Here is a 25,403-nt window from a genome sequence, read left to right as displayed (position 1 = left end):
TAAAATGTGTTGTCGTTTCTCAAGGGCATCCATCATGTCTAAAGTTCTCCCCCGAGCTGACCTCAAATGTAAAGAGATTACGGTGGCAGTGCATTGAATGCAAAACCTGCAGCTCCTGTCGAATACAGGGGAAAAACGCGGTGAGTATAATATGTTCATCTTAATACACCCTTTTCAGTGCCAATGGCTTGACTGTAGATCTCGGAGGATTTGTCAAGATTTGCAAACCCTCTCGTGTGCAGAGTTGGGCTTATTTCTCCTAAAGACATTAAATGACAGTGGTGTTACACGTATGCAGCTGGGACGTCACTTACACACGCCTGCTGTTCCCTTTCAGGACGAGATGCTTTTCTGCGATTCGTGCGATCGGGGCTTTCACATGGAATGCTGCGATCCGCCACTTTCAAGAATGCCAAAAGGTGAGGTGTTTACACTGTGTGCCTTCTCCGCTTGCTCCCCTTCTGCTGTCAATTCAAAGCCTTCGGTTCACAGACCGCCGTTTGGGGCTGTCACTCAGCACACCAAGAAGCAGCAGTGGCTTATTAGGGGCTTTGCATGCATATCAAATTGTCCCAGCATCCCTGGGGAGATCTTCTATCTCTGGATTACAGTACTGACCCTACAGCAAGGCTTGTAATGATGCCACACGTACTGTAGTTGGGTATTTGGCAGGCAGTGCATACAAGTCACATAGCTTAGCTCAACAAGCTGACACGAAGTCTATTTCACCGGCCAGAGAATTGACCCCATGTTTTTCCTATGGATTTTCGCTTTGTGCTGAGTAATTGATTGGTCATTGTGAACTGGTGGGATTCTCGCCAGCGCTGTGCATTAAAGGAAATGTTTGAAATGAATGTGCTGTTTGTCCCCTTACTTGATGAACCCTACCAAAAATAAAATGGTACTTCTCTGCTTGGATGCCCTCCAGGAACCTGGATCTGCCAAGTGTGCAGGCCGAAGGAGAACGGCAAAAAGCTGCTGCACAGGAAGGCTGACGAGATCAAACGCCGATATGCAAAGCCGATTGGACGACCGAAAAATAAGCTCAAACAAAGAATGTAAGTGTGCACTGTTTAAAATAATGATGTCTTATTTGGCCACAGGTGAATTTTCCATTTAGTGTAATGTCAATGCCCATTTATTCTTAAAACGCAGTTAAAATAATGCAACTTGGACATAAAAACTACCAGAAATAAAGCTGGCTGCTTAAAGTGCTATACCCAAGCATGTTAATAGAAAGTTAAATGCAAGAAAAAGGTTGGTCAGAAAAGGGTGCAGGAAAGCATGCAATCTTGAAAACACTGTGAAACAAAGCTCATTCAAAAGATTCACAAACTGTGCATTGCAGTTGGAGTTAGAACTTTATGAGCCACCAGACACAGATACATCCAGGATTTGAACTACAGCTGTTACATGAATCTGACACAAAGTCAAAATTTGGACTAAAGAGAAAAAGCACTGAATTGTTGCTCAGTGGTCCAGATACTTTTAAATGAAAGTAAAATCTGCATTTGATTTAGAAATCGATATCCCAGAGTCTGGAGGAAGAGTGGAGAGGCACAGAATGCAAATTGCTTTAAGTCCAGTGTGAAGTTTCCCCAGTGAGTGATGATTTTGGGAGCCATGACATCTGCTGGTGTTGGTCCAATGTGTTTTATCAAGTCCAAAGTCAGCACAGCTGTCTACCAGGAAATTTTAGAGCACTTCATGTTTCCCATTGCTGACAAGCTTTATGTAGATGCTGATTTCATTTCCAAGCAGGACTTAGGGTCTTGTCACACTGCCAAAAGTACTAATACTTAATGAACGTGTTATCACAGCTCACAAGCAAGCTTACCTAAACTAAACCCCATGGAAAATCTCAAGTATTTTTACAAGGAACATGATACACACCAAAGACATTCAGAAGGTTTAAAAAGATTATTTGACTCAGAAGAATCTGTGTAATTCTTCTGTGTAATATTTGTATGTAATATACAAATTTTCTAAGAAACTTAATTTGGGTTTTCATTAGTATTAATTTAATTTTTTTTACCTGAATGATGGATTTTTTAAAACTTTTGAATGATATTCTAATTTCTTAATAAGTAATGCTGCTGCCTTCTTACAACGGATTTCTTCTGCTTGTCACTGCAGGTCTGTAACCAGTGGTGATGGCTCCATGGTAGCACTTGGAGGAAGGGGGTCACCTGGTAGGGGTCAAAAGATTACCGTCTGTTCCACACCTTCATCTGGTCATGCTGCATCTGTGAAGGACGCCAGAGACAGATTGACTGTCGCAGAGCCTTGTTGTGCGGTCAACGCCTCCCAATTCACCCCCTCCCCTCCCACAACCACCACTCCCTCCCTCACGCCCACCTCCACCCCAGCCACACTCACTGTTAACAAGAAAACCAAAGGGCTTATTGATGGGCTTTCCAAATTCTTTACTCCTTCCCCTGTGGGCCGTCGCACGCGAGCCGTAGCCATAGAGTTGAGCTCTAGAGACAAGGGCACGCCCAAGCTGTCCCAGCGTCCAGAACCGTTCGCCTTTGCTGCTGATGCCCCTCATAAGATAACCCCGACATCCTCTGCACTTCCTGCCACTTCCACGTCATCAGGACTTAGCTCCCCCCCGCAGGTGTCCAGCAGCTCCACCTCGGCGAACTCGCCTCAGAGCTCTTCCAGCCAGTCTAGTGTTCCTTCCCTGGGTAGTCTCTGCAGTAGCAGCCAACTGAAGGGACTCTTTGATGGACTCTCTCATATTTACACGACTCAGGGACAGTCGCGGAAAAAGAGACTACCGTGCTACGCACCACCTAAGCGCAGGCCCTATAAGCAGGACTTGTCCCAGTGCCTTGGAAAGAACGAGTTTAGCAAAAATAGGTTCCACTCCACCTCCGCAGGGTCTGGCCGACTCAGAGGACCCTCTTTTAAGATGGTCAGTCATTTCAAATGCAACCCTTTCCTTAAAAATCACAGGACACTAGGCAGACTGAAGTATAGAGTGAGAGCTCACAACGGAGCCACCTCACCAGAAAAGGGAGACTTGACAGATGGAAGAATTAAGCCTGAGAATAATCATGGTAAGCAAGGCTCAAAATACCAGCCAAGACCTGCGTCTCCACATCTTTAAGCTTCTTTTTTTTTTTCTTTTTTTTTTTGTTAAGCTTGACACTAGCAATTGTAGATCTAATATTTTCTTTTTGAAGTCACCCTCAACATTCTAACAGGCTACTAATCCTCCTCCTGATTTGAATTAGTTTTAGTTCATTAACACAGTTTCGTTGCGTTTTGACTTGGCTGCGAAGTTTCAATGGCTTCCATCTTCTCGCCCGTTGGCTTTTTGTCATAGTGCATGGCCCACTAACTCCCTCATACCGCTCCTTGCTCTGTCCTTGACCCTCTCCAATAGTGCGCACATTGTGATCACCACACAGTAGAGCCTGTAGTCACATTGCGCTCCTCCTCATCCCACCGTGTCTTCTCAGCCTCACGTCCAGTGGTCATTAGACGCATACAACCCAGTAATTCAGCCACCCAAGTTGACTCAGAGCTGACACGATGATTACACCCAGAAGTGCACTCACCCTCATATTTTGCTGTCCACCAGAATGAAGTCCTAGTAGGAATAATAATGGAAGAAAAACTAAAGGATACATACTTCAAGAAGTTTTGAGCTTCTGCTCAAACAAGCAGCACTATGTATTGCCTTGCAAAGGTGTTTATACCCATGGATGTTTTTTCACATTTTGTCACAGTACAACCGCAAACTTTAAACCGTCATTGGGGTTTGTGTTTTTTTTGTGATAGAGCAATATGAAGCATTAATCTAAAGGGACGACTAGTTCTCACCCTTCTTTTTAATGTTTGGTGTGCATTTGTAATCACCTTTAAATACAGTACAGACCAAAAGTTTGGACACACTTTCTCATTGAATTAAATGAGAAGGTGTGTCCAAACTTTTGGTCTGAACTGAGTACAGACCAAAAGTTTGGACACACAGTCGTGTCCAAACTTTTGGTCTGTACTGTATATGCTTTGTAGAACTAAGTTTTGCTACTATTACAACTTCAGGATTGTTGGGTTATGACTATACTAGCTTTGCACATCCACAGACTAAATGCAAAATAGGTCATGTTCTGTCAGTTTAAGTCAAGACCATCTGAGAACAGCTGTGCTGTAGGACATGTATGAGAGCTGTGAGACAGCAGTGAGATGCTCTGTAGGAGTGACAGAGGAGTTCAAGGTGGAGGTAGGACTTCATCAAAGGTCAGCTCTAAGCTCTATCTTGTTTGCTTTGGTGATGGACAGGAAGACAGTTGAGCTTAGAGTGGAGTCACCATGGGATGTGATGTTTGCAGATGAGTGAAACAGTTCCTATGAGGAAAAGACAAGAGGCAGAACTGGAGGTTTCAGAGCTCATGATGTTGAGGTTGTCTGTGTGAGTGACGAGGATGGATAGAATCAGGATTGAGTACATTGGACAGACAGCTCAAGTTAGATGTTTTAGAGATAAAATCAGAGAGGCCAGATGGTTTGGACATGTGCAGAGGAGACACAATATTTATATCAGTAGAAGGATGCTGAGGAGGGAACCACAGGCTGGGAGGTCAAGAGGAATTTATGGATGTGCTGAAAGAAGACATGAAGTTAGTTAGTGTGAGGGTAGGAATAAATGGAGTCCTAAAGGGAAAAGCCAAAATAGAAGAGTAAGGTCTTTGAACTTAAATTGTGAAGTTTTGCCACAGATTTTCAGTCTAAATCCTATTTCAGCTCTGTCCAGCTCTGTGTTTAGGGTTGTTGTCCTGGTGGAACGCAAACCTTTTGCAGCCTCTAAAGGTTTTTTTTTCCAGGATTGCCTATCAACTCTGACCAGCTTTTCTGTCTCTACTGAGGAAAAGCAACTGAAGGCCAAAAAGTAAAATTTTGGTCTCTTCTAAGCAAATCACTTGAGTCCACTTTAGTGTTGGACGTGTTATACTTTTCCTTGAACAACTATTTTCTCCTTGCCACTCTTTCATTAAAGACAAATTTGTGGAAAGTACAACTAATAGATGTCCTGTCAACAGATTGGATTTCTAGTCCTCCAGAGTTACCATGGACCTCTTGGCTGCTTCTCTGATTAATTCTCACTTTGCCCACTCAGTCAGTTTGGGTAGTAAAAATGCAGTTTGGTATTTTCTTTCCATTTCCAGATACTAGGCTGAATAAGGCTAATTTGGGAACATCTGAAGGCAAATGGTTCAACTGGATTCAATTCCTGCATCAACAGATTAGAGTGGCGGTAAATACAAATGCATGCCACAATTGTCAAAATGTTTTTGATTTTTACTTGTAAAAGGGTGTGAGAGCCATGCACCCTTTTCATTTCTGCTCACAATTATGCACTATTTTGTGCTGGTATGTCACTAAAATCATATTAAAAGCATTTAAGTGTGTGGTTGTAACTTCATAAACATGTCAAGACATTCAGAGTATAAACACATGTGCAAGGTACTGTATATCCATAAATATGCTGATGACACTTCACTTCCACTCCTAATGGGTTTTTGTTTTGGTGGTTAAGTCATGTTGTTGATGTCTTTCATAAAATTACTGCCTGCTTTCCAACATCAGTTGCTTTTCATGTCGACACTCGCTCCCCTCACTGCATCGGCTTCTTAATTCATGGGAAACTGTCTTGGTGGATGACTAAGCACATGAAAGCGGTTATGCAATTAGAGTGATTTAGTTTCACTTCATTACATTAGGGATTTTAATACAAACATGCAAAGATGATACATTATGAAATTCCTCAGAGACTCAGCAGCAGTACTCACAGTATAAGAACATTTGCATAGAATGCATTTATGAAATTATTCAGCTGCTGCTGCTTTAAACAGCCTGGTGTTTGATGCATTGGTGTTGATTTCTTATTGTGCCTGTGACAGGCCACCTCAGCAAGCTGCATGTGAAGCAGGAGGCCCAAGCGGACTTGGCGGCCATGTCCAGAGATCACGTCTCGGAGGAAGACGTTGAGAATTTCACTCGTGTCCAGGAACTTGCTGCTCAGGTGAGAAATGGGATAAGTGTGGGGAATGTTGCGATTTGAGATTTCTACATAGCTTTGCATGTCAGCAAAGTACAGGGATAAAGCAAGGAGAGGCTGGTAACCCACCCACACAATCACTTATCCCATTTTTTATGAGAGCTGCAGCCACCTGTATTATTCATCCATCCATATCTGTATGTAAAGCTTTACCTCTGAAATATTTTCTGTAAACTTGCAGAGACTGTTTCTATACTTTAAATATGAGCAAAAATAGACAGAACATTCCAGGGGCTAAAAATTGGCTAAAAGGACAGAGAACTTTGAAAGTTTGGTTCTAGAAAACTAGTTTGTAAAAACTAGTTTGTAGTTTTTTAGTTTGTAGATTTTAGTTTGTAGTTAAACTAGTTTGTAAAAACTATGTTACGTGTAATTTGTTATGATTCCACTTTCTCTGGTTGTTATTTAAATTGGTATACGCAACAAAATCTGTTATGGTTTGATTGAAATGATCATATGCAGAACATTTCCCAGTTGGATGATAGAAAAGCAGACACATGTTCAGACTAACAGAATGACTGATTTGACAACCATAAAACTGCTCTTAAACTGTGTTTAAGAGACCCATCTTTTTCTCATGTATCTTGATGTATCTGTTGTTCCCTCACGGGAAGCTTAAACTGAATTTATTTCAATATAATAACATTTACTGATGATAAGAAGCAATGTAACTTTAAATGATTTGAGTCGCTAAGTGTTTCTTCATCTCTCATAGAAAACTGGCTCTCTAACGAACACAGACTTCGTCCGGCATCCCGCTGTCATAGAATTCGGGAAGTACGAGATCCAGACCTGGTACTCGTCACCGTACCCGCCTGAATATTCAAGGTGATGTTTATTTTTATTTCATAAGTTTCCTTCTTTTCTCAGTTCTGTTGCAAATACCTCTCATACTAGAAGTCTAAACGTCAGCTTTAAATATTGTCTCCAACAGATTACAAAAGCTTTATCTGTGTGAGTTCTGCCTGAAGTATATGAGAAGCAAAAACATTCTCCAGAGACACACAAAGAAGTGCGGGTGGTTTCACCCTCCCGCCACCGAAATCTACAGAAAGGACAACCTTTCCGTGTTTGAGGTCAGCTCTCCTTTATGGCAGCAGAGCAGCAACTGTGTACAGCATGAGATTTCACCAATGAATGAGGTCAGGAATGAGCAGGGGGAAATATACAAGCTGCTTAAACACTGTCCCCTTGCTTTCTTTCTTTCTCTCTCTTCTCTGTTTTTCCGTGTTTAGGTTGATGGAAATGTCAGCAAACTCTTCTGCCAAAACCTCTGCCTGTTAGCCAAGCTTTTCCTGGATCACAAGACCTTGTATTATGATGTGGAGCCTTTCCTCTTCTACATACTTACGAAGAATGATGAGAAAGGCTGTCATCTTGTGGGCTATTTCTCCAAGGTATGGATTACAGGGTGATTTTATGGGAAACTACGGATTACGGCACTTCATTTTTTAAACGATTACAAAAAGACCTCAGTGCAATAAGTCTGCTTTTTCAACATGGAAATTAGTTTTTAAACTGATTTTGGAGGATTTGAAGTATATTTCTAATAATTTTGGCTTTGCCGAACAACTCTGACTTGCTAAATAACAGATTCTCTCATCAAGCTGATTTACTGATAATCATCAGTTACGTACCTAATTTCTCACTCAGCCGTGCTCTTAAATTGAAAGCCATTATGTGTGTGAGTGTGTGTTTTGTGTGTAAAGACAAGGACAGTGGCAGGTGCAGTAAATTGCCAGCTTCAGCAGAGCTCTGACATACTTGATCTGTTTCTCCTTCCCTCAGGAAAAGCTTTGCCAGCAGAAGTACAATGTCTCCTGCATAATGATTATGCCTCAGTACCAAAGGCAAGGATTTGGAAGGTTCCTCATTGATTTCAGTAAGTTCTTTAATGCTTGTTTTTGGACCACCAGAAACACAATTTCACCTATTTTAATGGTCTTTACAAATAATTTTAGACTAAAAGAGGGATTTGTAGCTTGTGGCAAGGTGCTGTTATTTTGTTAAGGCTTTGAAAGGGTCTAATCAAGAGCATTCATGTGCAGTGCTTAGGCAATCACACATGATTAGGAGCGAAAAACAATATTATGGCTGCTTGTGTTATTTGATCCCTAGTAGTGTTTTCACCTAAATGGCTATTTCTATACAAAATAACAGCCCCCAATTCTCTCTTGTTGACTTGTGACAAGGTGTAGATGCTGCTTTTATGTTTGAGTGGTAGTAAATGCAGCACATACAATATTTATAGCTCTGCGGTCCACTTAAGAAAACAGTTGCTGCCTTGAGTGGATTTCTGTGTTTGGCCTGGCAGTTTTGTTTTTTTTGTCCGTATAGGCATTTTTAAAAAATAATTGTAAAAAAATTCAAGAATTGTTGACTTTGTTTGTGTAAGAAAGGGGGGGGGGGAAACAGGGGGCGAGCGCAGGGAGGGCGGGCGGTAATGGAGCATTTGATTTCCTGTTCACTTTTGGGAGCCATTGAGACACAGAGATGCGAGAGGATCTGTGATATTGAGAGTGAGCAGATAACAAAGACGGGGATTAAGGGAGATTGAACGCAGCTGAGTTCTGAGCTCTTTGAAGGCTTTATTGGAAAATGTAGCTTTGGTGCTGGAAGTTGTTTAGATTAAGATTTTCTGTTATATTGGATTGTTTTGGAGGAACACATTTTCACAGGTAGCTCCAAAAATACGTGTTTGCTAGGAAAATATTTTCTTTGAACTCAGAACAGAAAAGAGCAGGAAATGTTTTTCTCGTTTAATTTCATTACTATATTCATTGCAATCAAAGGCTCATTATCTTAGCTTTAGTTATAAATATTGTCACAATCAGTGAAATATTATTATATGTTCACTGTTCTGCCATTAGATGTGCTTGTTTGGCTCTCAGAAGTGGGTGCCGTTAAAAGGCATTAATTAATTTCATGTCTCTCGTAATGGATGACCCTTTACAGGGCGGCCATGAAACTAATTACACTCGCATACATATTAGATTTTTTCTTGTTCATTATCTATCCTTAGTGCAGTCATGTGAGCAATGACATTCAGTTGCTTCTCTGTTTGGCTCCTTTATAGTGCCAGGCTAAAGTACTCATATCCCGTAAGCTTTTTCCGCATTTTGTTGCGTTACAACCAGAAACGTTTAGATATTGTATTTGGATTGCATGTGATAGAACAACACAATAGCGCATAATTGTGAATTTAATATGGTAATTACTTTACAAGTCTCAAAAACAACCTTCTAGTTTCTACTGTCAGTTACACACCCCCAAAGCCCAATGAACTAACTTCTAATTTCTAATGATTTAAAGAAAAGGACTAACTCAAGATTCACATGTCACAAACACATAATTACAACCTCATATGTAAACAGGTCATTGTTTTCAATCAATCAGGCCTTTCTTTGGCATACAATTAGGCAAGGATCTTGTTTTATTTTGACACCGCTTAGCTCTGCTTACCTAAATGATGGCATTAGATTTTATTTTAAGGCTGTAGGGGAGTAGTGGGTTGAATGTAAAAGCATGCCACACTTTTCAGATTTAAAAAAATGTTCTTTCAGCTTCACAGTTATATTTGACTTTGTTTGGTATATGAAATAAAATCTTGTTAAAATTCACTTAAATCTGGGCTTGTAAGTCAACAAAACTTTCAGCCTCCATCGTAGCTTGCTAACAGTGGCTGACGACATACAACGATGACTTCTTTGTCACATTCTGACCTCATTGAATATGTAAGGAAACAACCCAGCACTATTTAGCTTGACTAAAGCATTTTTTTCCTTGTGTGTGTGTTTGATTCGTGTCTTTTTAGGTTACCTCCTCACCAGACAAGAAGGACAAGCTGGCTCCCCAGAGAAGCCGCTGTCAGAACTGGGTCGCTTATCCTACCTGGCATATTGGAAAAGTGTCATGCTGGAGCACCTTTATAAGCACCCAGATAAACACATCAGCGTTAAAGGAATCAGCAGGGCCACTGGGATGTGTCCACATGACATCGCCGCCACTCTCCAGCAGCTTGGCATGATTGACAGACGGGACGGCAGGTCAGTTTCACAGCCACTCTCTCCTTCAGTTGCCGCTTCTGCACGCCGTCTGACTTATCCAGGCCAGGGAGTATTTTTAACAGCATATCCATTAATGCTGCTGAATATTGACAGAAGTAAGTCAGGTTAAGTACCCCCAAGGACATGGAGCACCTGCGGTCCCGAAGAGCTTGTCTTTGTGCTTGTGTTTAACTGCACATCCCCCCGCCTCGCTTCTCTCTCCACTCTGACTCTTAATTCATGCGCTTTGCTCCTCTGTGTTATAGGACTGTGTTGGTCAGAAGAGAGAGGCTGATTCAGAGGCACATGGAGAGGCTGAGGGCTAACCCGCGCAAGAATGAGGTGGACCCGGACTCCCTGCGCTGGACTCCCTCCACCACTCTGAACGCTGTCCTGTCTGAGGAAGAAAGGGAGGCAGAGATGGATGTAGGTTTCTGAGTTCAAGAGAAAAAAATGCATGTACACCTCAAAAAGTTAGAATGTCATCAAAAAATATAGTTTATTTTATTAAATCTGTTCACAAAGGGAAATTTTATGATTATTTACATATTGTCAAATTTCAATTCTTGACAGTTACGATTCATGTCCTTTGCATCTTTTTCTAACTCTTTTCTTCCTTCCACTCAACTTTCCATCTATATTATTAACATTGCTTTTTCAGCAACTATGTGTAATGAATTTATGCAATAGGTTTTTCAATTTTGAACAGAATCATATTAAAGTAAATTAATGTTTTATTGAGCGGTAGTTATTTGTCTCCACGTACCTGAAATGCTTTTAGCAGATGCATGTTAGATTGGCTGAGGAGTTTAAATTGAGGCCAATAATGAGAAATTCACTTTGACTTTCAGCAGGCATCTAATGTTGTGCAAAATTACCCCTAAATCATCATATAATTGATAGTACTGAATAAACCATGAAATGCAATCTCTCTACGGTTGCTTTACGGAAATGTTTTCATCCTGATGGGCAGACATCCAATCAGGATGCTGCTCATATTATCTGGAAGAAATACGCAATGATTCATTTGTCATGATGTTAATTCAAATCTCTTGTTTTCCCATTAGCCTCGTTGCTCAGATGTTTTTCTTTCTCTTTTTTTTTTTTTTTTCTTTATCCGTGCACGCTCCTTTCCCAGAGATAATGCATCTTGTCCGTTTAATTACCAGGCCGAGCGGCTGAAGGAGCAGGCCAGCTGCTGGGAGAAGGAGGAGAGGGAGGGCTACATGATGACTCATGGAAGCAGGCAACCTCTCACCAAGGTCCACTGCAAGATTCCCTACAGGACCTACGAGCGCCGGCCGGCCCCTCCGTGGTCCAGGCGTGTCCAGCGACCAGAGGTTGTGAGCGACGCCGACGACGACTCTGATGGCTCACCACCCATCCTGACAAAAGCTCACGAATTGCTTTCACCCAAGAGAAAGGTGACTTTTACAGTTTGATCTGTCCTCCACATGATTACCACATTGATAAGTCTTTAGCTAGATATTTCCCCTCATTAAAGAGCATCTTGTTTACTTGCGTGTGATACAAGTTTTAATAATTACTCATAAAGTGTGCTCAGGCTCCAGTAGCTCCATCCTGTCTTGTGGAGCCTCCCGTGTGTGCCTGCAGCAGTAGATAATGGATTGTGTTTTCACTGCTGGTGTCGAGACTTTGCAGGCTAAACCTTGTTCTATTGTCAGCGGTCATGGTTAATTTACCGCCCTCTTCTGTTGCTCCTCACATCTGTTCTTTCTATAAGGCACTGCCCCCTTGTGCCACAGATAATATTACACCGAACCAGAAAATCTGTTCAATACCCTGATACTGGCCGGCTGAGTTTATTTAGTGCCTTAGTTACAGTATTGATTTCACATTCTGCTTGTGAAAGGGGTTTTGAAGAAGAGTCGCAGGCAAGTCAGTGGGAAACAACTGAAGAATGTAAAATATAGACTGTGGTCTGCTTACTCTTGACTTTCTCATTTGTGGTTTTCCACACTGTGCTGCATTGCTTTTCACGCTGGATCTCATTTCACTCCTCAACTGTCATTCTTAGCCATTTACCTAACATTTCTAATGGGATAGGGCAACACTGTTTTTTTTGCAGAGTAAGGTGAAGGGTCAAAGGAAATTGCTCTGTGGCTCTTAAAACAGAATTTTCAGTGGCATGCTTGGAAACTAAAGAATAGGAGCTGGACTTGCAATAACTCTCACAAATAGAACTATTTTCTCAGTTAACAGATTTTAATCCCATTGTAATGCTTTTAATGTCTACTTTATATTGAATTTGGTGACTTTTATCATTCTTCTAAAAATACAACATTTGGAAAACTACAGTTGCAGTGACTTTAATCACGCAATCTGAAATACAGCTGAAGATTTTTATGTTTCTTAAATTACCTTTCAAAATAAATTTAAACCCCTTGAAATCTACTTATATTTTCCCACATTAAACCCACAAATGTAAATGTATTTTAATTGAATTTTATGTTATACACCAACATAAAGTAGTGCATAACTATGAAGCAGAATGAAAATGAAGTTTTAAAGTATGATGTGGATTTGTATTCAGTCCATTTTATTCTGACACCCATACATAAAATCTGGTTCAATAAATAGACCCTACTTGTGTAATTTAATTTCTGTATAATTCCACCTGTAGTAAAAGAATCCTGTGTTCGGTAGAGAAGATTAGCGAACGAACATGCAAGACAGGTTGGCAATAAGCAGAGTTAGGTGATAAAACAATATCTCAAACTTTGAAAATTTTACAGAACACTGTTCAGTCCTTCTACTTCACAACATTTAGTCTGGAAGCTCACGTTAATTTTAGCTCCAATTGAAATAAAACAATTTTACTCAGCCTTTATATTTATGATGTTTGGTTTGTTTATCTTTCAGAGCTCAGTGGTTCTTAAGAAGCGAGGGCGTAAAAGGAAGCGAATCAACAGCAGCGTAACGACAGAAACAATCTCTGAGACGACCGAGGTTTTGAACGAACCGTTTGACAACTCAGAGGATGAGCGTCCAATGCCCCGGTTGGAGCACACCTCCAGGATGAGAGAGATGGAGGATGATGAAGACGATGATGATGAGGAGGAGGAAGAGATGCAAAAGTACAAGATATCAGCTTTACCATTGAAACGGCGAAGAGGCCGTCCAAGGCTTGAAAAAAATACACGCAAAGACAATCTTGAGCGCTGGAATGAAGGTATTTGCATCTACTTAAAAATCATTCTTTACAAATGTGGACAATTTTGTTGCCGATCTGTTAGAGGTTAGAATTTCATGTTTTTGTAGTTTCAGAAAAAGTCTTTAAAATGTCTTAAATTCATGCATGTACCTAAAATTAAGGTCTTAAATTAATTTTAAAAAGCTGGCCTTTAAACCTGCTAAAACCCTTAATTAAGCTATTGCAATGGAAGATCAAGAAATTTGAAAACTATTGACAAAACTTGCCAACAAAATTGTCCCCATCTTGGGGCGTGCCGTGGTAGCGTAGTGGTTAGCGCAACCCATATTTGGAGGCCTTGAGTCCTCGACGCGGCCGTCGCGGGTTCGACTCCCAGACCCGACGACATTTGCCGCATGTCTTCCCCTCTCTCCTTCCCCGTTTCCTGTCAGCCTATTATCATATAAGGGACACTAGAGGCCGCAAAAGACCCCCTGGAGGGGTAAAAAAAAAAATTGTCCCCATCTCCACATAAAACATCTTGTTCTGCCTGGATGGAATGTCTTTGATGTGTTTGTTTTTTTTTAATTTGCAGGACCTGAACTGGTTTCAAAGAGATCCAGCAGACCCCGTCCAGTGAAACGGAAGAAAGGCTGGCCCAAGGGGGTCAAACGCGGTCCTCCTAAATGGAGGCTCAAGAACAGCTTCAAGCTGAATCTCTACACGCCACCGGAAACACCCATGGAGGCAGAGCAGCACCACATTCGCACTGAGGAAACAAAACACATACCGGACCAGGAGTCATTCAGCGGCGACGAGGACACAAAAGCAGGAGGATCCTTGGACAGTCCAGATATAATGCAGGAGCGGCTCCACTCAGAGCCCCCAAGTCCTGCTGATCATGGCTCCCAGACTTCAAGCTCCCCTGAAGGGTCACCAGTTGCTTCGCCAGCGTGTTCACCTGCTCTTTCTGTTGAGGCTCCCTCCCCGCAGCCTGAGGACAGAACTGACTCACCGGAACCGCCAGGGGATGACAAGCAGGATAGCGGTCATGATCCTGACTCTCCAGCCAAAGACATGGAGGACAGTTCTGAGAGGGCTGCATCGCCAGAGAACAGCAACGAAGAAAGTTACGAGGAGGAGCAGAGAGCTCGGATAGAGGATCAGAATGCTGATGATGAAGATGAACGTCACAGCAAGAAGGAGGCGCCTGAGGGCGGCACAGAAGAATCAGAGCAAAGTTCGAAAGACGCACCAAATGTCACTCAGGCTTTTTTAGATCCAAAAGAAGATGACAGCTCTGAACTAAGTCAGCAGGTCTCCAAAGAATCCTGCAACGAAGAGGTACCGGTTAGTGCTGGAGAAAAACTACAGGATGCAACGCCAGAAACTATGGCAGAAACTTCACCTCCTGCAGCAGTAGCGGTCGCTTCCATAGCTCCACCAGACTCTGATAACCCAGCAGACTCTGAATCTGAGGAGGAAAGCGCGCCCAGCCCTGGTCCAAACCACCCACCTCTTCCACCCGTAGGAAGGTCCGCGCTCAGCCCCGTGCTGAGAGAGAATCCCCCCGTCTGCACAGAGTTTGACTCAGAGACGGTCCAAGCTGTTCAGTCGCTGACGCAGGAAAGCGAGGGAGAGACGGTGTTCCAGGACTGCGCCGAGAGCCAAGAACCCTGCAGGAATCTGCAGACCTACGCCCACGTGGCGCAAAGCCCTCAGCTCACTCCGCTTGACGACTGCCCTCAGTCGGACCACAGCAGCCCCCTCTCCTCCGCGCAGTCCCATCCCAGCCAGTCTGTACGCTCCGTCAGCAGCCCGGCTGTCTCCATCCTGGAGAGCGGCTACACACAGATAAGCCCAGACCACAGCGCCATATCGGTGCCCTCGCTCCACAATATGGAGACCAGCCCCATGATGGACGTGCCATCGGTGTCAGATCACTCACAGCAGGTTGTGGACAGCGGATTCAGCGACCTAGGGAGCATTGAGAGCACCACGGAGAATTACGAAAATCCCAGCAGCTATGACTCCACCATGGGGGGCAGCATCTGTGGCACGGGCCCCTCCCAGAACAGCTGCTCGTACGGTACCATCCCCCCTAGCAGCTGCGCCGTGAGCCAGCAAATGGCGGCCGTCAACCCTGGCGGCTGCGGGATGATTCAGCAGAATAGCCTGAGCTCGCCGCCACACTGCGGCGTCAAGTCGCCACAGGGCTGCGTGGTGGTGGAGAGGCCCCCCAGTAACTCCCAGCACAACCAGCACAGCCAACACAGCCAGCGCAGCCAACACAGTCAACACAGCAGGCATGGCCCGCCACACAATCAGCACAGCCAACACAATCAGCACGCCCCACACAATCAGCTCAGTCAACACAGCCAGCACAGCCACCACCACAATCACCACCCGCAGCACAATCAGCTCAGCCAGCACAATCAGCACGCTCAGCACGCCCTCCACAGCCAGCAACAGCCGCCGCCCATGGCCCAGTGCTCCATCCCTCCCAACTTCACCACCACCATGCAGCTGGCAGACATCCCCGAGTCTGGCAACCCCAACTTTGCCCTCTATGAGAGAATCAACCCTCAGGGGGAGTACGGCAGCGGGCATTACCCCCAGTCGTCGGGCCTCAGCCTAGCCAAGCTGCAGCAGTTCACCAACACGTTCATCGACCACCCGCACTCCAATCCGTTCAACCACGCAGCCCCACACCCCATCACGTCGTACGCAAACAATCCTTCGCTGTCATCACAGCACTCCAGCTTGGTGTCCTTACCCCAGAATCCTCACAGAGTCCCCAACCCGCAGGTGCAGGCCACCATGACCCCGCCCCCAAATCTGAGCTCCCCATCATCCATGATGCTGCAGCCCAACATGGGCATCTCTCGCTCGCAGCGCGTGCCCCACGTGCCCCACATGCCGTCGAAGAGCCACGTCTCGGCGCGCTCCAAGTCGGCGCCGCTGTCCCACAACCACCAGCAGCAGATGTACGCCCGACCGCCGCAGGCCGTCGCCATGCAGGCGCCGTCCAGGACCCTGGCCGCCATGCCGCGCATGAACATGAGCATGAACATTATGCCAGCGCCGGGCTACAATGTCAATTCAATGAACATGCCCTCCCTCAACGCCATGAACGGCTATGGCATGAGCCAGCCCATGATGAACAGTGGCTACCCTGGCAACCACGCCTATATGAACCAGTCACCCCAGTACTCTATGCAGATGGGCATGATGGGAACGCAGCCATACCCCCAGCAGTCCATGCAGGCTCCGCCACATGGCAACATGGTGTACCCTCCAGCTGGTCACCATGGTTACATGAACACGGGCATGTCCAAGCAGTCCCTGAAAGGTCCCTTAATCAGGCGGTAACTCTCCGCAGGACAGAGCTGCTTCTTCTCCTGTGCATTTGGCTGTTTTTAAAGATGCACTGATTAGGCCTTGCTTTCTTCTTCTTTTTTTGTTTTTGGTGTCTTTTTGTTTTTGTTTTTCTTATGTTTGTTACTTAAAAAAAACCAGCAGCAGCACTTGTAAAGAATGCAAAAACTTTCATCCGTGAGGTAACTTTTAAAGCTAACGTTAAAAAGTATTTTTGTTCCTCCAGATGGGAAGCCTTACATCATTAAGATGAAAATCTATTTAATTAGTGTTAGTGTCTCTGTGTCTTTAGGCCAGGCGGGTTCGGAGCTCAGTCGTAGAAGTTTCATCAGTGTAGCAGCCTCAAATGAAGCCATTTAATGCGCCTGCTGCAAGTGGAAATAGTGGCTGTTCAGTGTACCTGTCTAACAGTGCTGACAATTAGTTTGTACTATACTCATGCCTTTGTATATTTAAATTATTGTACTTATTTTGTAAAGTGATAAAACGCATGCTTCAGTCTCTGTTAGTGACAGTGCATTGAGTAGTACTGTACAAGTGTTGTGCTTAATAGCAAGCCATTTAAAAAAATATATGGCCTTTATTAGGTTTCCCTTCACAGGGAGAAAGATGAAACTATATTTTATTAAATCTAATAATGTAAAAAAATGTAAACTTTAGTCTTCTGTTTTTCTGTTTGGTTTGAGAGGTTTTATTGCGATGTATGTATAATTCTGAAGCCTTTTGTAACAGATCTCCTCAAGGCAGCTTTCTGTTTAATAAAACAGACTGATTTCTGTCAGAAAATAACAAAGCATATCTCAGTGTTTGTACCCTGAAAAAGAAAAAAAAAATTCTAAAACATTTCAAAGTGTCCCGAAGTGTGGCAGAATTTAAAAAGAACTAAATGATTATAATGATGAAATAACAATAAAGATGATATAAATTTAGTCCAAAGTTGATATTTTACATAATGCCTTTAAAGCTACGTTTTCATTCCATGTGTAGATTTGTTTTCTATCTTTATAAAACATTGGATTTATATTTTACCGAATTGTAGAAGAATAGAGCCTGTGAATAGACCAAACTAAGCTAATGGATTGCATGTAAAACGCAACTTGTACTTGTGTTTTTGTTAATATTGCTCTTTTGTAGCCTTTGTACCTGTACAGAGTTGCTGGTAAGAACGGGGGGAAATATCTGGCTATGTGCACTCAAATCGAACAGAATGACATTCTTGTATTTATGACTTTTCTCCTTTTGTCAGTCACTTAAAATGCTGTACATTTTAGCATAAGAATAAATTATGATTGACCATGTACTTGATTGTTCTCCTTTTATGTGAAACACAGCTTGGATTTCTCTTTTAAAAACGTATCAAGGCGTTATCCAGACCAGAACAATGAAACCAAAAGTTGTGAACCGTCTTTTCAAGGCCACACAGTGAATATTTGAATTGGTATTAAGAAGGCTTGTTTGTCCAAAAGTTGTTTTTCTTTTTATATTCAAGGACGTAAAAAACTTACATTTTCTTTTAAAAAAAAAAATCCTTGTACAATTATCAAGTTTACTTGACTTTATTTGACTCTTATATTTATAAGCCTCCTCTTTCCTCCAGGAGCTGTTGGTCTAGTTCCCTCAGCTGCTTCAGGAAGCCCCAGTTAGGGATGATCCGTCGGTGTCCCTTTACGTGCTCAATGGCGTCCACAATTGTCATGTTCTCGTAGATCATCAGGTAGGCGAGAAAGAGGGTGGCGGACCGACTCCTTCCCATCACACAATGAACCAGCAGTTTATCTGGAGATAAATCATGAAACACTTTATTTTCTTCAGAAGTGGTAGGTGAATAGTAAAATAACAGCAAGTGTGCACAACCAGCAGAATTTACAGTTAAGACAATAAAATGAGGGACAATGTCTGTGAGCTATTGATTGGATTATGTTGTTTATTCTTTACATATTCAGTCCCATGAAAAAGTGCTTCTTAAAATTTTGTCCCACAATCGACCAAAAAATTTGAATACATTTTGTTGGGGATTTTATGTAATAGAGCAACACCAAGAAGTTCATAATTGTAAAGTGAAAGGGAAAGTTTTATTAACATACATTTGGGATTGTCAATCTTAAAGTCTTGGACAGATTCTCAGTTACATTTCTATCATGGATTAATTTTTATCTATAGCTTACCGCTGTAGGTTTTGTCCTGCTGGAACCTGAACCTCCAACCCAGTTTTAGTGAACAATTTTGAACACCTTCCTCTACAGTTATGAGCTACTTTGTGCTGGTCCATTACTTAAAACCGAATAAAAGTCTGGGGTTTTTGTAACATAATAAACCAGAAGAAAAACAAAAATGTAGAGGTATGAAAGCCTGTGCAACACACTGAAGTCAGCTTGATAGAGACAGTAACCTTTCTGTGAAACTGGTAAAATTGTCTTACTCTGAGGATTTCGCAGTGTTTCCCGAATGAACTTGGTAGCAGAAAAGAAATGCTGGCTGAGGTCAAATGTCGGGACGTCTTCTGCAACCACACCGTAGTAAACAATATCCATGTCTTTGTAATAGCCAGGCCCAGTGTCCACATTGTTCCATGTTCCTTCTGCTGCATTCAATATGTGAGTAACTCCCAGCCTCTTCAGGGTACACTTATCCATAGCAGTCTCCCTGCAGGAAGTCAATAAAAAGTACTGTTCATACTTGATAATTGTATGGAAATAAAAAGAGCCTTTCTGACAATATGCAGTACGTTACAAGATCTTAACCTACTATTATCAGTATGTGATAATATAAAAAAAGTCAAAAACAGTCGAGAAACAAGGCCTGACATTTGTAAGCTGGGAAAGGGTTACAGTCATTTTAAGGACAGAGAGACTTCATGCACAAATGGAGAAAGCATAAAACAACGGAGGGTCTCAGCTGTCCCAGAGCAAATTGGCACAAAAGAGCCCAGAAAATCGTCTAAAGCACAAAAATGCACAGATTGCATTCATGTGTGAGATCCAAGTAAAAACTAAAATACTGCTGTGGTTTTCTGTGGCCTATCGGAACAAATTTGGAACTTTTTGGTAAGTAGGGGTCTGTTTAGATCTGTTTTAAAACCTAAAACAGCATTTCAGAAAAAAAAACATCCTCACAGTCAAACATGGCGGTGGTAGTGTGATAATCAGGAGCTGCTCTTCTGAACCTGAACAGTTTCTGTAATTGATGGATCCATAAATTCTGCTTTCTAGGAAAATGTCTTGCCATTAGCTTTTGATATCTTTTCATGAAGTCAAAGTGAAGCCTAGCCAAAGTCTGGACTTAAGACATGTGGTGTCGTAACTGGTGTTGGTACTGAATTAAAACAATGTGCCTAAATTCCTCTCCAGCAATTTAAAAGACTTGTTGCCAATTACCCGTCTAGGCATTATGTTTAGGGCCAACTGCTTTTTTCTTTGGGGCCATGAGGGTTTAAAATGTGATTTTTATTGCATCTTGTATTTGTTCAGGTTATGTTTGACACTTGAATTTGTTTGATGATCTGAAATATTTAAGTGTGACAAAAAAGAAAGAACAGGAAATCAAGGAAGTCAACCAGTTTTTCACACTACTCTATTTTTAGACTGTGTAGTGTTTGTTTTCTCTCTTTTTTTACTCACTCATCTCCAATGTAGACGTTAGGCCAGACCTCGTTGACACGAGTGTAAGCCACGCTCCCACGGTTGAGGATTTTCTCCAGCTCGTAGGTCCCAGGTGTGACATAATCGTCCGCCGTGCTGGACTCCTCTGCTGCTTTTGTAGCGTTTATCTTTGATCCGGCCTTTGACTCGTGAGAAGCCATTTTTTTTTTCCCTCACCGTGGCTTCCTTCCATACATGGTCCCTTTGCTTGAAGTTGTGAAAAAGCACACTTTTTGTTTTTTATCTTCCGCGTGCATCTCCAGCTCAGCTCAACGTGACATGGAGGACCTTTGTTTTCATCCCTCTGCCAGATTGTTGTGAAGCAACGCTCGAAGGCAGAACATAGGAAGGGTTAGTTCTGGGCGCAGATTGTGTAACCGTCTCTGTGACAGGGCATCAAATGCAGAGGATATTTTTAGGGCTGTGATGTGGCAGGGCCCCCCTGACCTTAGCTGCCATATGTTCCTGCCTGTGGGGAAAAGCTCCCACCCAGCCAGTCCCTGCCATCCACATCTAAACACGCGACTTTAATCTCCGCTGCTGGCGGCAAGCTGCGCTTATCCAAACTCTGAGCTTGCCAGAGGATACCCACATGCAATGGAGTGAACAGGGCACTCCGAGGCTTTGCTCCTCGAAATCGTGTCAGTCTCTCTTAGCCTTTCCGCGTGTCTTCAGATGCAGGGAGAAAGCGTGTAAGTGCAGCCTTACAACACCCGTTAAGGATGTTCTGCATCTCCCGCAGCCTCTCGTGGGGCCGTAGGCTGGAGCTGAAACGTGTCAGACAGTTCGACAGATGAGGTTTTCAACTGGGATGGCACATGCCTTTGATTCCCCCATTATATGATATGCACAGTCCATTCAGAGATCTAAACGCGAGCCCCCAAAAGTGGGAGAACGGTGATGGCTGCGTTGCAGGATGGCGGGATGAAGCTGCTAACATGTCAGACTGAGTTTTCACACCATCAGGCCCTTTTTACTTGCTCCCCCCCCCCCTGCCCTCATATCTTCATACCCCGCCATCATTCATTCTGACAGTGAAATCATTAAACCTGTGATATCCAATTCCTTTTATTTTGACAGCATCTTTCTCCCAGCGAGCTCTGGAGAGCATTTCTTATTAAGATGGCTTCGGGTTTTCATCTCTCTTTCAAAGTCTGACCTGAATCTGTATACTCCCTCAGAACCACGATGGCATATTTTTTTGTCATTTTGCATCAAGCCTTTTTAGACATTTTACAGTTTTAACCATACTTCACTGGACTGAAATGAATACTTAGGTGGAGCATTGTTTATTTATAGGCGTAAGCTGTTTCTGTGTTGTTTCAGTGCAGCAGGGGTCTCGGCAGTCTGGTACTAATGGTGGTGTGTTTTAGGCAGCGATATTCTGCAGATTTGAGATCCATCATGGGAAATTCTCCCTAAAGACCGAAATCGTGTGTTTCTCCTGTTGGTCGTCAAACATTGCATTAATTCAGATCATGAGGGCCGCATGTCAAGATGTTTTATGTGGTTACAGTGACTTGCAAAACTTTGACGGAGTATTAGGGCCATACTAAGAAAAAATTTAATTATGAAAATAGTCATAAAATTATGAGAATAAAGTCAGACAAGAATAAAGTCAAAATAATCTGAGAATAAAGTCATATTTCGACAATAAAGCCATAGTGTTATGAGATTCAACTCACAATATCCCGAGAATAAAGTCGTACAAGAATAAGGTACTAAAAATATGAGAGTAAAGTCATAATATTACCAGAATAAAGTAGTAATATTATGACTGTATTCTCATAATATTATAACTTTATTTTTGTAGGAGTTTATTTTAGTAATATTATGACTTTTATTTTCGTAATTTTATGACTTTATTCTCGTAATTAATTTTTTTTTTCTTATAGCGTAACCTTAGTTGTTTTTTGTTGGTTTTTAAACTTGTGCAGGGTAAATGTCATTTGTCAAGATGCTGACAACTCAAATTGAACAGCCTAGCTAAAGTCGCCAATGAATGACTTTGCCACGATAGCGCTGAAATTGTAAACGGATATTTCACGCTCATGTTTGGCTGCAAGTAAAGAGGCTTACAAGAAATTATTAATTTGAACCGAATTACTTACCTCCAGTCAGGGAGAAACTTGGTCCGCTACCTGTGTCTGCAGTCGCTGTAGCCGTCCGATGCACGAAAAGACCGGGCGGGAAAAACTCTTTCACATTGGTCCCAGCCTAATGACGTCACGTTGTTGTTTTTCACTTTATTTTATTTTTTTTAAGTTTTAGGTTATGTCTCAAATAAAATAGTGTTGGTCACTTAAAACTACTTGCTTTAGTTTAAAATAAAATTGGTTCAAAATACAGAAATTATTACTAACATTTAGACCATTTTATATGTCAGTCAAATCTTCATTTGTCATATTTTACTTGAAATATTTGTTAGGACGTAGTTGTGAAGAGGACAGAAAATTACTATTCCAAAAGTTTGTTCTTTTTAGAAATATCTTGCAGAGTGCACTCATAAAACCCCAATAAAATATATCTCAAAATGTGAACAGCTACAGGGGATGTAACTACTTTTACAAAACACTGAACACCAGTAATATGTCCTGCTCTTCATGAGTAACTTTATATATTTTATTTAAATATATATTTTTTTCTGAAGATATTTTGAACAAACATTTTTCATGCTTTTAAGCTCGCTGTTGAATAATCATATCTGTAATGAGAATGTAAACACTGAATTACACACATTTGTAATCATCGTTTTCAAAAAGGCAACAAATTAAAATGTGTTGGACTGTAAAATTCAAAAACAAAAAATCCAGACTGGACCATTCTGTTTTTTTGGTTTTTTTATATATATATATATATATATATATATATATATATATATATATATATATATATATATAAAGTATTCATAAAGATGAAACTCCTTTTAGCAGTACATCATCCACGCGCTCTCTTCAAATCCGAATGTTACATTTTTCTTCTGTGCAAAGCTGAGTCCAGCTGACAGAGCTGATTCAGAAACCCAGTGTTCGGCAGGATGTTTCTGCTCCTGCAAACGAGCTCCACGGCTTCCTCCAGGGTAAGACCTTCTTTGATCATGAGGAAGGCTAACACGAGAGTTCCTGAGCGGCTGATTCCCCGAGCGCAGTGGACGAGTACCTTACCTGCACAGAGAAAAAAAAACACAACACCTGCAAATCTTCACCACAGTATATAGTGTGCTGAAAAAAAAAAAATCAGTTTTCACATTTTCTTGCATTCCAGTCAAAAACCTCAGAGTATTTTATTGGGATTTTATGTGATAGACCAACGCTAGCGAAGAGAAAAGGATGTTTTCCCATTTTCTTTGCAAATACAAACTTTAATGTATGCATTCCTATTCAGTCCCCTTTACTTTATTTGAATAAATAAATACTTCAGGTACCCACCTGGCAGGGTAGTTTTCTTGAGCAGGGTCAGTGAAGCTAGCAGATGGATGGAAAAAGTGCTGGAGGCTTCATAGGATTTGAGACTTGTGTGGATTTACCTTCCAGCAGAATATCAACGATAAATCAACAGCCAAAGCTACAATGTAGTTTAGAGCAAAGCATATTCATGTCTTAGTGATGGTAAGATCGAAAATGTACTGTTTTAAACATTCCCTTATCCAACTTCACTGAACTTGAGCTATGCTGCTATTTTTCAAAGCACTATGGACAAAAAGTTTAGTGTCTATATGCCACAGTTATGAGATTTTTATGCTTTATTTTCTTTTAAATTAGCAGTGAAGCTCTACTATCTGCACATCTTGGAAAATCCCATTAAAATGCACCAAAGTTTGTGGTTGCAGCATAAAATGTGAAATTAATACTTTTCCAAGGCACAGTGAGCTTTTTAACAATTCAATAATACAAGGTTGTACACTTAAAATAATATTGCGTCGTTTACACTTCTCCTTAATCCAGAACCATAAAACTGACATTCAGTTCAGCCATCAATAATTTACATTTACACCCCAGGCTGCAAAAATGGTCCATCTTTAACCAACAAACCGTTATTACAAAATGTAGAATAAAACATGAGCCTTTAACTGAAGTTGTTTTCCTCATCGATTTTCGCATAAGATGTAGTAAAATGTAAGCTGAAAGTGATTTATCCACATAAAACATTCAGCTTAATTCTCCAAAATGCAGGAGGCATCAGACTGTTTAGTCCTATTAAGAAATATTTACACTCTCCCTTTTGCGAAGCAAGAAAGCAACAGATTTGAGCATTATTTAGTCATAATTTTGCAGATTTTGTTGACATTTAAACCATCTTGGTGATGCATCACATTTGTGCCTCATGAGTTACCTCCACGCCTCCGTCCTGATGCGGTTTGACTGAATCGTACCTTTCTGACTCAGAGCTCCGTGAATGAAATCAGCAGTCTCTGAGAAGAATGGGCTCAAGTCAAAATCTCTGCAGTCTGCTGCCTCTACTCCATGATACTCTATGTTGGTGTCTCTGTAGAAACGTGGCCCGGTGTCAATGTGCTGAGGGCCATCTGCAGCATTCACCACGTGTGTTATTCCCAGATTTTGTAGCAGCGTCTTATTTCGAGCTGTCGCCCTGCAAATAGCACCCAGAGATGATAGAAGGACTGTGACTTTTTGCTGTTTTTTTCTCGCCCGCAGACATCTCTGGCAGCATATGCTTGCAAAAATGCATCACTGGTGATTCAAATGTACAGATTTTTTTTCTATATCCGTCTCATCAGTTGGTCAAGCACGTTTGCAGAAACAGTTTCACAACCACAATCAGCACCTTTCCCAAAAGTGAGAATGTCACTTACGCGTTCCCAATGAAGAGGTCGGGCCAGACCTCGTTGACAGCTCCGGTGGGACGCCTGTTCTTCAGCAGAAGGCCCAGCAGACCGCAGGTGGGCGGTGTCTGATCCACTGACTCCTCCTCTGAGCTCATACCCGCTAATTCTCACCTCAATGGTGGTATATGATTACCAAGATTTATATTCCTCTCGATTTGAACCTGAAAGCCAGATGACTTTTCCAAATGTGGTTCAAAAACGAAAAAAAAAAAAGAAAACTTGCCACAACTTTCGTCTTTGCAAGCCTTGCAGTAAACTTTAACCAAACAGC

The 25,403-nt window shown here is 42.0% G+C and overlaps 3 protein-coding genes across 6 annotated transcripts in view; 1 reads left to right on the top strand and 2 right to left on the bottom strand.

The window, feature by feature from the left end:
* kat6b (K(lysine) acetyltransferase 6B) overlaps positions 1 to 17,948 on the top strand; it is a 30,834-nt gene extending 12,886 nt beyond the window's left edge. For 3 of the 4 annotated variants that reach the window (XM_032574436.1, XM_032574437.1, XM_032574438.1), the window contains exons 4-17: positions 25 to 140; positions 338 to 419; positions 929 to 1,058; positions 2,137 to 3,065; positions 5,913 to 6,034; positions 6,786 to 6,898; positions 7,005 to 7,146; positions 7,306 to 7,467; positions 7,859 to 7,952; positions 9,885 to 10,116; positions 10,383 to 10,542; positions 11,286 to 11,540; positions 13,000 to 13,309; positions 13,866 to 17,948. In XM_032574436.1, the coding sequence (XP_032430327.1) occupies positions 25 to 140; positions 338 to 419; positions 929 to 1,058; positions 2,137 to 3,065; positions 5,913 to 6,034; positions 6,786 to 6,898; positions 7,005 to 7,146; positions 7,306 to 7,467; positions 7,859 to 7,952; positions 9,885 to 10,116; positions 10,383 to 10,542; positions 11,286 to 11,540; positions 13,000 to 13,309; positions 13,866 to 16,642 (5,624 nt within the window). In that variant the 3' untranslated portion in view covers positions 16,643 to 17,948. The remainder of the gene's footprint in view (positions 1 to 24; positions 141 to 337; positions 420 to 928; positions 1,059 to 2,136; positions 3,066 to 5,912; positions 6,035 to 6,785; positions 6,899 to 7,004; positions 7,147 to 7,305; positions 7,468 to 7,858; positions 7,953 to 9,884; positions 10,117 to 10,382; positions 10,543 to 11,285; positions 11,541 to 12,999; positions 13,310 to 13,865) is intronic. The other variant, XM_032574440.1, reaches the window with a different exon arrangement.
* Positions 17,949 to 18,185: 237 nt separating this feature from the next.
* On the bottom strand, positions 18,186 to 20,658 carry LOC116727189 (dual specificity phosphatase DUPD1-like). Its single transcript, XM_032574443.1, has 3 exons — positions 20,266 to 20,658; positions 19,068 to 19,291; positions 18,186 to 18,424 (listed from the first exon to the last, which is right to left on the bottom strand). The coding sequence occupies exons 1-3, from the start codon at positions 20,445 to 20,447 to the stop codon at positions 18,222 to 18,224; spliced, it is 609 nt and encodes a 202-aa protein (XP_032430334.1). The 5' UTR covers positions 20,448 to 20,658; the 3' UTR covers positions 18,186 to 18,221.
* A 2,506-nt stretch (positions 20,659 to 23,164) lies between these two features.
* On the bottom strand, positions 23,165 to 25,295 carry LOC116726815 (dual specificity phosphatase DUPD1-like). The gene is made up of 3 exons (XM_032573689.1): positions 25,100 to 25,295; positions 24,659 to 24,876; positions 23,165 to 23,450 (listed from the first exon to the last, which is right to left on the bottom strand). Exons 1-3 carry the CDS (start codon positions 25,225 to 25,227, stop codon positions 23,254 to 23,256), a joined length of 543 nt encoding a protein of 180 aa, XP_032429580.1. The 5' UTR covers positions 25,228 to 25,295; the 3' UTR covers positions 23,165 to 23,253.
* Positions 25,296 to 25,403: the final 108 nt, after the last annotated feature.

The sequence above is a fragment of the Xiphophorus hellerii genome, chromosome 10, assembly GCF_003331165.1.
Source record: "Xiphophorus hellerii strain 12219 chromosome 10, Xiphophorus_hellerii-4.1, whole genome shotgun sequence".
Taxonomy (NCBI): Eukaryota; Metazoa; Chordata; class Actinopteri; order Cyprinodontiformes; family Poeciliidae; genus Xiphophorus; species Xiphophorus hellerii.
The sequence above is the reverse complement of the archived record's forward strand: the minus strand, read 5'-3'. Positions and strand labels throughout refer to the sequence as shown.